General features: G+C 41.2%; 1 protein-coding gene across 1 annotated transcript in view; it reads left to right on the plus strand.

Moving 5' to 3' along the window:
- Positions 1-1,409: 1,409 nt before the first annotated feature.
- The window catches only part of LOC126416341 (stress-induced-phosphoprotein 1), a 51,652-nt gene continuing 37,592 nt past the window's right edge, over positions 1,410-15,469 (plus strand). The window contains exons 1-2 of the mRNA XM_050084013.1: positions 1,410-1,564; positions 1,780-1,989. Coding sequence (XP_049939970.1) covers positions 1,556-1,564; positions 1,780-1,989 — 219 coding nt within the window. The 5' untranslated portion in view covers positions 1,410-1,555. The remainder of the gene's footprint in view (positions 1,565-1,779; positions 1,990-15,469) is intronic.

Here is a 15,469-nt window from a genome sequence, read left to right on the forward strand (position 1 = left end):
TATTCTTGGTATCCTCACTATCGGTCAGATCAGTAAAAAATTTCAGTGCATCCCATATGACAATTTTTGATTGTTTTCTAAACTCTTTTCCCTTTTTACACACGCTAACTGGATTAGCACTACACATAACCCCTTGATCCTGCATTTTGCTTACTAACAAACACACGTCAATGCATCGTTCTACAGAAAACTAAAACCACATGTGAACACACGATACCACACAGAAACACTAAACATTCAGCTGACGCTGACTTACTGCACTCTTAACAGTGTATGTGTGCAACAAAGCTATGAGGTGTATGAATTGCAGCACTTACTGCTTGAAGATTGTAGGAGCAGATATGACATTCAGATGTCTAATTTCATGATGGCCACTCTAGTGATAGTCGAGAATGATCAAAGAACGACATCCCTCATCATGACAGTTTTGATTGTCTTTTGGAAGAGAACTAGTTATTTAATTTCATGTCCCTGAGATCACTTGCATAATAAATTGTAATGATGTGGAACAAGCCACTTTATATGAATATCACAAATTATTGTGTAATCATATCTACATGCTGATCTTTTACAACTTTTTTACTATACTTTAAAACTTATTTACCCCTTTCTATATAGGGAATTTATAAACAATAAGTACAAATGAAGATTAAAAGAAACAAAAGTCCAAATTCCACTGCCGTAACACGAGTAATGAGAAAAAATAGGTTGACTTCCAATGTTAGCAGATGACGAGACCGTCCAAAAACTTTCTTGCCGAGAAATCTTGGTCTTACAACATGTGACATGACGATTCGCTGTGTGAAGATGTCATTTGAAATGCATTACTGAATGTTTTTACATTATGTCATGGCCAAAGTGAAATTTTTTTTTTAATCTCAGAGTTCCACTTTCACTATATGTCCTCAATTAGTTGTTGGATGTACTCAAATAGATGTGCACTCTATCCATCAATCCGTTCTCTCCTCTTAATGTTTTTGATTTCAACGAAGGTTGTTTTGACTTTTTTATTTGTTGAAGCAGTCCTTGCGACGATAATTTCTTTTTCGATTTTTTCACATTTTCCCTGTAGCCTTTTCGCTTTGGGTGCCGTGCACTTTCTGTTTATTTCATTTCTAAGGAACTTAAATTGCTGTATTCCCGTCTTTCCTAGAACATTTTTCTACTTCCTTCTTTTGCCGATCAACTGAAATATTTCTTCTGTTGCCCAAGGTTTCTTCGCAGTTAGCTTTCTACACCTATTAGCATTAGAACATTTGAAATTGCGATAACAGACCGCACTATTTTCATATTTATTCATCCTCTTCTATACATCAACGCGTAACGTCAGGAAGAGCTTCATGTGTTCGTGCAGAGCTTTTCTCTGTCGTCTGGTGAACAGTTTTGGAAGTAGAATCAAAGTATTTACTGAGAGGATGAGATGCGTTTCCAAAGCCGGGTATGGCACGAAAATACTGAAAATCCATTATCTTTGAGCTGCAGTTGTTTGCTTGACTCGTAGTTCTGGATGTTTCGTTACCTGTAAGAATCGAGTGTTCAGTGTTGTGCAAGTGAAATGGATAAGGTAATTTTTATTTAATAATTAGTTAGGAAAATGTTAATTGGTGAAGAAAGGGAGAAAAACAATTTGATGTAAGGGTGCTTTTTTTCATGTTAAGTGTAGCAACAGTGCATCATGTGTAGCGGCGTGTCCGGGTGGCGACTGTTGTTTAATTACTTGTTACAGTTCTTGTATTTACCATCGTTATTTGTAAACTATAGAAATTCGTTTTTGTGTAGGTTAATGCATTGAAGGACAAAGGAAATGCCGCCCTACAAGCGGGCAAGCTCGACGAAGCGATTAAATGTTATACCGATGCAATAGCACTGGACAAAAACAATCACGTTTTATACAGTAACCGTTCAGCAGCGTATGCAAAAGCAGGAAAGTACTCTCAGGCACTGGAAGATGCGGAAAGAACTGTGGAATTGAAACCTGATTGGGCTAAGGTGAGTCATTACCATAAATACTATTTCTTGAGTTCAAAACTCGTTATTGCTTAAGAGTCTTACTTAAAGGTTTAGTCGTTGAAACTAGAAATAGATACTTTAAATAAGAACTGACGTACAAGCTAGTCATTGGTGTGAGAATCTCATGGTGAGAAGAAGATATTACGCTGAACCGATAGCCGCCAGAATCTGTTGTAAGCAAGTTAGTGCTATGTCCACAATGATTTAGACATCGACGAGACTTGAACATCAACTCTCCTTTCTTTTAGAAAGGAGTAATTTAACGAACTGTATGAACTTATGCACATTTGACTATGGACGTTCGTGGAAATAACCACTATGATATTGTGAAAACACCACGCGCTATGTAGTATTCCGTGCAGGCAGATATAAGTTTAATTTATTATAATCTTTTGTCCTAATGGCTGGAATCAAGTATTCGATAAGTATGATACTACGAAATTAACTCAAAATCGCATCTGTACATTGTACTAAAGCTTCATATCTTGGAGAAAGAACAAACCTCTCAACTGGAGACAAATACTCCAGTCTTATCACCCATTGAATGCCAAGTCCGCTTATTGATCTTTTTTCTTGGTGTTTTGATAGTATACTGTATAACTGCCTTCTTTAATGAGAAAATGTAGTCCTACCTGCAGCATTCATAGCAAATAGGTCAGTTTCTAAATGTGGATGTTCACATGTGGTGTGTTTGAAAAATTGTTAATGCCTGACATAGTCAATTTAAATAGGTGCCTTCTAACGCAGGTTTCAGATAAGCCAATGGCTTAGTGTGAGTGTAGAAATGTTAACATTTGAATACTTCCACATTGGCAGTCACTAGCCCCAGTCTTGATTTAGTGTGTGGTTCTCCTATCCCTTCCTCCCTTGATTGAGCCGATGGTGCATAGATTAGATTGGAAGGTGTTAGTTAGATTGTGAATTGGCTTCGCCAACGAATGTAAATATGGTAATCATCCAATCTGTAGTGTAGCCCGAGGTTTGTTTATTCCACGTGTAACATACCTTTCATTGTACATAATTACAACTGGAAGGTTAATTTAGGAAATCTGTATTATGTAATAAATCTCCATTTATTTTGGTGAATATACAAAACATTATACAAAAAATATGAACAATGTCGTGGTGGTGGTGGGGCAACACGGCAACTTTTATTGCCCAACCTCCATTAATAAATCTGAATACTACTTTCCAGAACACATTAATAAGAGATAGGGCATCCCTGCACATGGCAAACAACTTTCTAAATCTGTAAGGAGTATTATTAGTTGATTGGTTGGAGAGTAGAGGGACTAAACTGCAGGGTCATCAGTCTCAAGCAGTATTGAGATTTGCCCCGTGTAATAGTGTAATTTCGTGCCATGGCCCTTTCATTCAGTATTAATAAACTATATCACATTTGGCTCCTGCAGAAGCTATAAGAGCATCAATCATGCTCTAACAACTTTGGAATACTGTGTACTCACTGACTGTGCAGACAATAGTATAAGCAAACTCAGCTCCAATTGTGTTTAAAAATATTAAATAGATTTTAAGTGACATAACAAGCATGTAATAGAATATTATCTTGTGTTAGTGGTAAGTTTCTTATACAATTACAGTCTGTAGAAATGTTATTTTTCCCATACAGTAGTGGCAAGGTGTATCAGAATATGTATTTGCTGATCAAAACGCCAATTAGTTAGCAATTACGAGGCAAGTAGCAAACTAAGGTTTGATGTAGTGTCCCTTATTCTCACATGAATGGCCAGAAACTAGTGATGACTAGTGTCCATTATAAGGAACGAAAGTAAAGGAGTTAGAATTTCCCACCACTAAAATCGATGTTAATGGCCATACAGTAAACAATCAAGTTCCACAACAGGACAATAGATTCCAGTCCATTGCTGTCCTAAGAGGAATGCTGTTTAATTAATACTTCTTCAAGGTGTGAAAAGCAAAAGCTCGGTTCTATTTTCAGTCGGCCTTTTCTGTTAATGTTAATGAGGTAAATTATATTTACTCAATTAATCAATTGTCTGCATCTAACTATTCCATAAACCACCTGAAAAACTTTTTCTTAGTAACAGCTTTAACATTGTCTGCGCATAGGACAGATTTTTAATATACCCTTGGGGATAGATTTCAACGTTGTTGAGGGAATATAGCCTACCTACAATACATACAAGACTTGGATAATATCTTGTGAATGTGAGCAAAGAAGTGTATCAAATTGGAGGAGGTGAGGGGAAAATTGCAAAGGGCTTGAAAGAAATGAAACATATCATGTCTCGTAGACGTGCTGCAAATCTAGTTAGGGTGTACTATTGTGCTTTGGCAGGTTAAGAAACGTAAGCCAGTGGGTATTAAACCGAGCAAGGTGGCGCAGTGGTTAGCACACTGGACTCGCATTCGGGAGGACGACGGTTCAATCCCACGTCCGGCCATCCTGATTTAGGTTTTCCGTGGTTTCCCTAAATCGCTCCAGGCAAGTGCTGGGATGGTTCCTTTGAAAGGGCTCGGCCGTCTTCCTTCCCCATCCTTCCCTAATCCGATGAGACCGATGACCTCGCTGTCTGGTCTCCTCCCCCAAACAGCCCAACCACCAGTGAGTATTTAAAGCTTAGTGAGAGTAATCACCCTAATACCACCATAGCGTTATCATTGTGTATAAGTAAAGTTATCACCAAGGTGAAATGTAAGCTTTGATTACATTATTAAAAATTATGAACTGACTTACAAAGATGACAACTTACACATATTACACAAATAGCTGGATGTAAGCGTACAGAGTACTTGATGTAAATAAAGTACCCGTAATTAACTAGGTTGATGATTTCATGAGCTGGTATCAGCAGCTCACCTCATGAAAACCCAAAAACACTGGAAAATAAAGAGCAACAGCTTTTAATCAAGCAAATGCCGCTGAATTATTTACTGGGACATTAGGAAAGTCTCTGATTCCACCCATCTTTGACACATGATGTCATCAATATGGTGGAAAGCCTACTTCCAAAATGGAGACAATATTGTCACAACATACACGTGCCAACTAATGTGAACAGAAATAAAAATGACACAAGAACATCCAACTCCAACAATAAAATGAAACTAAAGGGGCAAATGCGGCAAATAGGGGGCTTAAGACAGGGAAAAGCTAAATATATAACAATACAAAACATCACACCATTAAAAAAAAGACTCAGTTTAAGACAGTGCTACAGCCACAAAACCACCAGGAATTGTGTACACTTCACTCAACCTATATAGTTCAAACTGAGCCCACAATACCAAAAAGCCATCTGCAATTCTGTAAAGTGGATTGGACATTTCCCTTGACCTTTACTGATCAAACAAAGCCCTCGACACCAAAAAGCCAACACCTAGAACTACGAATAGTGAAATTTGTTATTTTACTATATAGCTACACTGGACTCTCATTCAGAAGGACGGCGGTTCAATCCCGCGTCTGGCCATCCTGATTTAGGTTTTTTGTGACTTCCCTAAAATTGCTCCAGGCAAATGCCAGGATGGTTCCTTTGAAAAGGCACAGCCGACTTCCTTCCCTATCCTTCCCTGATCCGATGAGACCGATGACCTCGCAGTCTGGTCTCTTCCCACAAAACAACCCCAACAACAACTACTATATAGCTCAAACACAGCTATCGATACCTACCGGCAAACCACAAATAAAAAAATCACAACCCCATACTTTACACATCTACATAACTCACAAAACACCGCTGAAACCAAACCTCAACAATTTGAAAATCCAAAAACCCCCATATTCACGAGATCAATTAAACAATTAAACTACAACTGAAATACCATAAAAATAACAGACAAAACATCAATTTACTATTGAATAAAACCAAAGCTAGAGTTACTTACCAACAAAAGTCTCCAACAAAATCGCGTAGTCTTGCTACAATACCCCTCTCCCCCCCTTACACACACAAACTAATTACACCTAACAAAAATGCCACACGCACATAAACAAAAGGAAAACAATACCTCACAGAAAACAAAGCAAGCACTTCCAAAATCACGTTACAGCACTGATTACTCAGGCTCAAATAAACTCAAATTACTACAGTGATAACACTCAAATGAACCCAATACCACATGTCAACAGTCACCACCAGATGGTGCCATCAAATACAGCACCACGATGTCTACAAGCACGAACCAACTCAAGAACACGGCACTAGCGACATCACACACACCACCACCACCACCATTGTGTCACGGGTCAAAGCGGATGGGTGAAATCGGACACTTCCAAAGTGGAAGATACCAGTCCATGACACTAAACCAGAGCAAATCAAACCATCACTGCCCAGTGACAATATCCTGCCACTCCAGCCAGGTTAGGGTTGCTGCCATTAGAAAAATACTAACAGGCTCATTTATATGTCCCACCCCCCCTCCCCATCCAAATCAGACCACCACTCTCAAATACTCATGATAAAGAGACAGAGACAAAAATTGCACAATGGTCTGCCATCAATGGTATCTGTTGCCAGTGGCCACAGTGAAATCTGCATGCATTCAACTTTTTGACTCCGCTCTGCTGGGCAATGTGTTGGACGATTACGTTTTGTTATCAGCCATTTTCCTGCTGGGCCACAAGTTCAAGCCTGAGCTGGCTTGCTGTACTGTTGCTGTCCCCAACCTGTACAGGCCTACATTGTTGCTGACAACTGCCCAGGGCGTGCCCATCCACCATCATCTTCAATTATGCTGGACATCATGGCTTAAACACCATATATCCTGGAGTGTTGTAGATGCGGCCACAGATCAGCCGAGCCATGCGCAGTGGCCACAGTCGTCCAGCACCAGTAGAGCAAGGCTTGAATCATGCTTCCCCAGTTGCTTGAATGCCAATAGCAAGCATTACCAGCCGGACAGGCAAAAGGCTGACACGCCATGTTTTCGCGACCATCTTTATCGCCATCTTCAATAACCTGCTCTCAGACTACAGCCCCATCCCTTTAATTGCCATGAGTAACGAACTAATATAACAAGGGTTGTTTTACTGACAGATCACCAAATTGTTCCAGACCCCACATCCAGACAGCACTCCGCCCTGATTTGGTATCAGCCAGTTCAACCATCACTGAAGGGGTCACATCCCAACCCCTACAGAACTAAATGTATTCTATTGATGTAATAATTGTATACTACATCTAATGACACATATGAAGAAAATTACAGGTGAAGCTGGGAAAAAGAAAGCAACACACACAGAAATTGAATAGTGGCATAAATTTTACTTTCTAATGTGAGTTTTGTTTTTCTTCGACTAGTGTTGCAAATAGACTCTCTTCCATCCTGCAAACTCCACAGCTTCTCAGACATTTGTTTACAGTCCTTAAACCACCATCATGTAACTCCATATTTTTACTGCCAGGTTTATGTCAGAAAAGAGCTTTGGAAGATCGGTCTGATATAATGGTAACTTTTCTAGAAGCCTAGGAGTTAATTTTAGTTCTTTTTTCTGATTTCATTTATTTTGTATCATTTGTCCAGTTTTTCCACTCTTTTAAAGGATTCCTGTTTCTTTTCTTCTTTTGAGTATTGTTGATGATTTTCCTCTTTTGTCACCTATTTTCATTTTTTGTTGCTGCCTTTGGGAAAAGGTCAGACATCGTCTCATTCAGGTGGTGCCTTCCTCTTGTACTTACAGCTCTTTTCTTTTTCTATTGTGGGCCTAGGACTACAGCTCAAAATGTTGGATTTTCTTTGTTTGTGCTAGGTTAATGATCTGTTGTGCAGTTCACTTCAACATGAAAAGAATCAACTACAATATCCAGTTTGTGAATTCAGTTGTACATGAAATCATTGGAATAAATAGCTTGTGCAGCTGTTTATTAAAAAAAAAAGAACAACTTCTGTTGTTTGACCACTGAAAGGTAACCCATCCCTGTTGAAATGTACTCCGCAGTAGTTGCACATCATCAAAAACCTGTTTGAACTTAAATGTAAAATTTTACCTGCTATTTACTACAGTAACAAATAGTGCTAATTACAACAACAAAAATGTCATGTTTCATAGGAACAAATTAATAGCCAACATCTCTTGAAGTACATCCCTCTCTCCTAAATCATCGGCTACTTGTTCACTTAAGAAGTCAAATTTTTCTTCGCAACGTGGTGCTTGATAGTCCTAGTACTGAAAATATGCAAGGAACTGTAGGCATAATCTGTATCGCTTCACGCAGGGGGGCTACCTTCAATCTCGGATGTTATTGAATTTAGCATATGTTAAAATTCAGGATTAAGTAAGACAATCTCCCCCCCCCAAAAAAATAAAAATAAAAATAAAAAAAATCCTGTCCTGAGATACAGGCCTCCAAAAGATAACACCATTTTGAAGATGCGAATTTTGGAAACATTTTTAAAATGCTCTAGCTCTGTAATAGTTCTAGATATTTTGTTAGAGGGTTTTCTTATTTGGAACATAATTGATTTATGATTACAATGGTATTCTCAGTTTGGACATATCTGTCAAAGTTCTTTTACTGTAACTTTTTGAATTTTCTTTTATATTTTACAGAAAAAAAATTATTTTCAATAATGCAAATCCAGAAAAGTTAGATTTTTCCTGTTGATTAGTATCGTGTAAAGAAGAGGTACCACATTTGAGTTGGATAGGAATTATTTAAAAAAAAAAAAAACCTTTTTTTTTTGGGTAATGTATGGCTTTACTGAAGTTGTTTCTTGCTAATTTCTTTGCTACAATGTGTGTTTCTATTGTAATTGTTGCAAATATTGCTTAAACTTTGTTGTCTGTTTCTTTGTTGTGGTTGTTCATTGCAGGTTTCTGTTCTGTAGTTGTTCAGTGCTAATTTGTTCACTGAAAAGGCTTCTAAGAGATCTGAGACCATTCAGTGAGTTCTGTGCTTTCATGAGGAATTTGCCAGTTGACACAGTTGCAGTGTGTTTTTTTGAAAAGGACTGTTTGAAATGTCTTGTAATTGGGGTTGCAGGAGAGTGAAGTGTGCTGACTACACATGACATAAAAAAAGACTTTGTTCAGGTTCGGAATAAGTGTTCTCATTTGAAGACTCTGTTTCAAAGTGAGGCTGTTTCCATTGACGACTTTTTGTGTCCTAAATATTTTGACATAATCAGAATAACAACAATGATGGTATCAGAATAAGGTGAAACCTCCCATGGTGCAGATAATGCAGATCTTGCATCAATAGAGGAAGAATTAAATACCTGGAATCAGTCAGTTACAGAGATCGGTGTTAGTCCTGTTAAGAAACCGTGGCCAGTGAATTCAAATCATAAGCTCTATGCATCAAGAAAGCATAGAAAAATTACTAAAGGTATTGATGAATACACCACATCAAAACTGACCACACTCTTCAAAGTAGACATTCCATCTTCAGAAGAAAATGAACCAAAGCACTCTTTAACCTCTTGCCAGGAATTTTTCAGAAATACCAGTTCAGCTGTTGAATATTGTGAATCCTACAGTGAAAAGGTGAAAGTTTTAACTATTATTCCACTGACATTTTCAAAGGAAAAGGAGTCTTTGGAAGACCAGATCCCTATTATGGTCATCCTGTAGAAGCACTTTAAGTTCAAATAGTGCAGCCATTTTATCTGGAAGATAAATGGAACTGTTCTCACCAGAGTGCCAACAAAAAAGACACTATAACTGTAAAAGTTGAAGGTCAAAAAGTTGTGAAAGTGAAGAGGTACATGACTAGCAGTATTAAAAGAAACTTTTGCAATTTAGAAGAGCAACTGTACAACTTCACATATTGGAAGATCAAAGTTTTATGCACTACAACCAAAGTGGGTAGTTCTACCGATGTATGTTTCTGTGTGTACTGCATGAATTTTGAGCTTTGTGTGCAAACTTAGAACAACTTACTGGAGCATGTGACACCTTGGTTGGGCATGTCAAGTCATTAGTAGTTTGTGATGTAAAGCGAGAGACTTGCTTGTTTCAAGAATGTGGTGACTGCCCTGGAAAGGGAGGACTGTCTTTAGACACTTGGCCTGGAAGACATAGCAGATAACTCTGCAGAAATTACATATGTGACATGGGAGGAAAATAAACTAATTAAGAAAACTGTTGCCTTTGACAGTTTCAGTGATGAACGTGGTAAATGATCTGTGAAAGCAGTACCGTAACACACCAGCCTCTGAAGAAATTGCCACAACACACATTGCAGAAGTGGAAGGGTCTTTACAGACTGAAGACCTATTTTTAGTGCTTCACTGTGATTTTGCTGAGAACTGGACTGTAATTCTTCCACAAAAAGTACAAGGATATCTTGTAGTAATGACCAGGTTTCAATTTTTACAGTGGTGACGTATTTTCAAAACAAGACCACAAATGTTGCAGTTATAAGTGATGACACAGGATGTGACTCAGCACATGCTAGTAATGTGCAAAATTCTTCAACCACAAAAGGGGCAGAGATGATCATCATTATTTCTTATGGTGCTCCTAGTCATTTTAAAAATCGTTGCCAGCTGTTTTGAAGTGAGTGAGTTGCTTGTGCCAACTGACTAGGGTACACAGTGCTACTGTTGTGGGAAGGGCCTTGTGATGGTGTAGGAGGCCTGCTGAAGCACCATACTACAAAACATAATCTTTCCAGACCAAATACAGCTGTGATTCAGAATGCTGAGGATTTTACGTGATAGGTGAAATGTTACACACGCACAGCCCTCATTCATTTGTCCAAAGAGGAAATCGAAAAATTCTTTGAGCGGAAAAAAGAAGAATAGTCCAAACAAACTACTACAGCATTTTAAAATTTTTTCCAAAATTCGTACCTTCAAAATGGTATGCGCAGTGTCATCTTTGGAGGGCTGTATCTTGGAGCAGAAATTTTTTGGAGAAAACAAAAAATACTTGTTCCTTACTTAGTCCTTCATTTTAGCATATGCTAAATTCAATAATATCAGAGACTATGAAGTTAAGATTTTTTTCTAGCATGCCTGAATTTATATAGACTACAATTGTAATAGAATTCAAAAATGTATGATACTCCACTAACTGTTATTTTTGTGTTCAGATTTCTCCTCAGGAACTTAGCAATGTTTTGCTGGGTATGGGCTTGGTGACCGCGGGGTCCCTGAGCTGGGGACTGGTAAGCACCGCCAGCCCCCGGTCACGGTAAGCTCTGGGCATGCTTCAGTGACCACCGTGCGGCAGTGGACCATTGTGTGTCTCAGGGAACGGGGATCTTGGCTTGACGGCACAGATCGTAAAATGAATCTATTAAAAAGAAAAGAAAAACCTTAATCTCAAGGTGTACTGTGTGCTGATGGGATGCGTGGCTGTCAAGGTGGAACAATCATTATCGTGCAACCTCAGTTGTATAAAGCTTACTCAGGCACGCGGGGCTCAGTCTGAGTGGACCCTTATTTCACTAGCTGCTCATGGGACCGAGATGGAACCCTCGAAATCATCTTCTTCTGCTCCCAGTGGAAAGGGTGTGCCGCCTGGGAGTATTCACACCTATTCATCCAAATGAATGAGAGAGGCTAGTCCTCCTGGTATAAGAATACTTTGGATTGCAGTAACGTGGCTCATGGAGTCATGAATAACAATGTTTTTCTTGTGATAAAGAGGAAGGTGGGGCATTTGAAAAAGTGTCCCCCCTTCTATGTTCATAAGCAATTGGAAGTCATTCCTGGGACATTAAAATCTATAAAACAATTGTGCGATGGCTCATTATTGGTCGAAACTAGCAAGTCAAAGCAGGTAGACCTTCTTAAGAAATCACAGAAACTTGGTGACTGTGATATGGTTGTATAGATGCACATCTCTCTCAACTCCAGTAACAGCATTGTCACTTGCCAAGATATCATTGACATAGCAGAACTGAAGCAAGAATCGGCATCCCAGGGAATAGTTGATGTGGAGCAATGAATTCTGAGGAATAATGGAGCAACTGAAAAGACTGCCACTTTCATTGTCACATTCATTTCTCCGACACCGCCTGAACATCTTATGGCGGGGTTCCTTTGACTTAATGTTCGGCCTTACATTCCAAACACTATGCAGTGCTATAAATGCCGGCATTGTGGCCATGCAACAGTGAGTTGTGGAGGTGAAGCAATGTGCGGGAACTGCAGGAAAGCCGCTCATGACACTGGTACTGACTGCCTGTCTCCAGCGATCTGCATCAACTACTCTATGAACCACCCAGTCGGGAGCTGAGACTGCCTGTTTTTGCTGAAGAATGCAAAGTACAGGAGATGCTGAAACAAAAAAAATATAAGGTGATGAAACCCCCTGTCTTTGTCATCCCATATTCTTCCATGGTACAGATACCTAGTTCCAAGGCGGATGCTTCGACACAGACAGTGCCTAGTGTGCCTGTATCCACCACAAGCACCTGTACTTGCACGTGTACATGTCAAGGGAAGAAGAGTTAAGGACAAAGCAATCCAGGCAGCTGCACCAGGAATGACCAATAACAGTTCAGCAGTAAGCATCCAGAAGGTACAAGAAAAGCAGAGTGCCTCTCATCGCTCCTTTTCCTCCCTCATCCTTGAAGGGACAAGGCTTCAGTGAAAGGCTCACAACATTCAGGTCAAAAGTTGTCCCGAGCACAGTCAGACTGATCTGACTGGTGAGGAGAATATCAAGGAATTAGAGGTCTTGTTCCAGGCAGCTCCTCCACTTCCCCTCATTCATCAAGTGCTTATCCTCCCCAGTGCAAGAATAGGGGTAAATTAAAACCGCACCGATGACATGGCTTCCATACTACAGTGGAACATGAACGGGTTCAGGACTCATGTGGAGGAACTGAAGCTCATAGCACAGGCATGTCCCTTGTGCTTTTGCTTACAAGAAACACATTTTAAAGATACAGGTGTCTCTGTGCTACAGGGATATATGCTATGTACTGCAAGGATGATCTATCAGGGGAAAGGGCCAAGTGAGGTGTCACAGTGTTTGTCACTAATACGCACCACTCCTCTGTTCTCCCATTGGCTACTGACCTGCAACCAGGTGCAGTTCAAATTCAAGTGTGTCGAAGGATCACTGTTTGCTCACTGTATGTACCTCCAGAAGATGCGCTAGACTCTGAGGCTCTCATGGATCTTACCGCACAACTCCCGCGACCATTCCTCCTCCTGGGAGACTTCAATGCCCATCATGTCCTGTGGGTTTTGACCAAATACTTGCTCTCGGGGACAGGTTTTGGAGGGTCTCATGACATCTCACAAGCTGTGCGTCCTCAACACAGGTATGCGCACACATTTCTCTACTGCTGCTGGGTCATTATCAGCCATTGACCCCCCCCCCCCACTCTCCCCCCCCCCCCCCCCCCCCTCTCTCTCTCTCTCTCTCTCTCTCTCTCTCTCTCTCTCTCTCTCTCTCTCTCTCTCTCTCTCTCTCTCTCTCTCTCTCTCTCTCCCCCCCCCCCCTCTCTCCCTCTCCCCCCCCTCCCTCCCTCCCTCTCTTCCACTCCCCCCCCTCCTTCCCTCCCTCCCTCCCCCCTCCCTCCAACCATCCCTCCTTCCCCCCCCCCTCTCCCCCTCCCACCCTCGCCGACTCTGTTCAGTGGGAGGTCATTGATGACCTTCCTTCCAGTGAACACCTCCCAAACTGCCTTCACCTACTAAATGGCTCACCACCTGACGTTAAGCCCCCAAAATGGATGGTCAGCAGGGCAGCCAGCTGGCTGTGTTCAAACACTGCAATAGCATCCAAGGATGGGTGGACCACATCACACAAGTGATCCTTCGTGCTGCTGACTCCTCCATCCCGCAGTCCGCAGCTCATCTTAGGAAATGGCCAGGACCTCAGTGGACAGATGGGTGTCATTTCGCGATCTGGAAAAGGCGTGCGGCTCTTCCAAATTTTAATGCTGAACGACAGCAGATAACCTTAGGACCTTTAGAGTCACGAGGGCCAAGGCTCAACACATCGTTAGGGAGAGTAAGAAAAGATTATGACAAGCTTTCCTGGACTCCATCAACCTTTCCACTTCTTGTATAAAAGTATGGAAACCCATCTGGAGGGTTACTGGTAAATACTGCCCATTTACCGATAGCAGAAGTGCTGGAACAGGTGCCTCCAAGCAACACCCAGAGACATTTCTCAGATGCTGGTCAAACATTTTGCACAAACTACTGCCAATACAAGCCAGGATCTGGTGTTTCTTCGCTGTTGTGCGACTATAGTGAGGGAAAAATTGGACTTCAGGCCCAACAGATCTTAGGCCTAAAACTCCCCATTCTCCATGTGGGAGCACGAATTGGCAGTGACTGAGATTCGTGACACTGCCCCTGGTCACGACCAAATCCTGTACTGCATGCTTTGACATTTGCCAGTGGCATCAAAGGGAACCCTCCTCGAATGTTTTAATCTAATATGGCAGACAGGCAACTTCCCCTACTTGTGGAGGAAGGCATTTCTGATCCCTCTCCTCAAACCTGGAAAGGATTGCACAAGTCCCAGTAGTTAACGGATTATCACTTTAACAAACTTTGTAAGAAAGACCCTGGAGGAAATAGTTAACTATCTTCTGGTCTGGTTGTTAGAGACCAGGCAACTCCTTAGCCGCTCTCAGTGTGGATTTCGAAGATTTCGGTTCACTGTCGACACTCTGCCTCTCCTAGAGGCGGCTACTCAGCAGGCTTTCCTCTGTAAGCATCACTGTATCGGCATCAGGTGGGGCTTTCGTGACCACGTCATCATCTTCATACAGTCTTTTGTGTCTCAGCGGTTTTGTAGGACCCGAGTTGATAACACACTGTCTGATCTATTTGCGCAGGAGAACGGTGTTCCTCAGGGCTGTGCTTTAAGTGTTACCCTCTTTGCCAGAGTCGTCAACAGTATCACATCTCCGGTAAGAAGTTCTGTTCAGTGCTTCATATTTATAGACGATTTTGCTGTTTTCTGTTCTTCAACCAGTGTTGCAGCGGCGGGCCATCAGTTGCATTTCACAGTGCAGCAGTTAGAGGATTGAGCTGTAAACATGGATTTTCAGTTTTCTGTAGATAAGTGTGCATGTGTTCTTTTTAATTGTTCTCGTCGTCTTCTTAATTTGCCTGCCTTGAATATGGGAGATGCCATCCTACAACTTAGGGAGACAGTGCAGTTTCTGGGCTTCATCTTTGCCTCCCAATTGTCATGGTTATCACACCTGCGAGACCTGAAAGCCAGAGACCTGAAGCCACTGAACATCATCAAGTGCCTTAGCCACAGGTCTTGGAGTGGACAGGGTGCGTGTCCTTCAGTTTTATTGGGCTTTTGTGCATTCGCGACTGGACTATAGTTGCACGGTGTATGGGTCAACGAGGCCATCTTACTTGCAGATCATTGGCACTGTCCATCCATGAGGGGATTTGGTTGGCCACGGGTGCTTATCGGACCAGTCCCATATCTAGTATCTGTGCTGAGGCGGGGGAACTGCCACTTACCGTCTGGTGCCAGCTCCTCATGGTGCGTCACTCGTGTAAGTTCCTTGCAGCTCCAACTTCACCC

This window comes from Schistocerca serialis, chromosome 8, assembly GCF_023864345.2.
Source record: "Schistocerca serialis cubense isolate TAMUIC-IGC-003099 chromosome 8, iqSchSeri2.2, whole genome shotgun sequence".
Taxonomy (NCBI): domain Eukaryota; kingdom Metazoa; phylum Arthropoda; class Insecta; order Orthoptera; family Acrididae; genus Schistocerca; species Schistocerca serialis.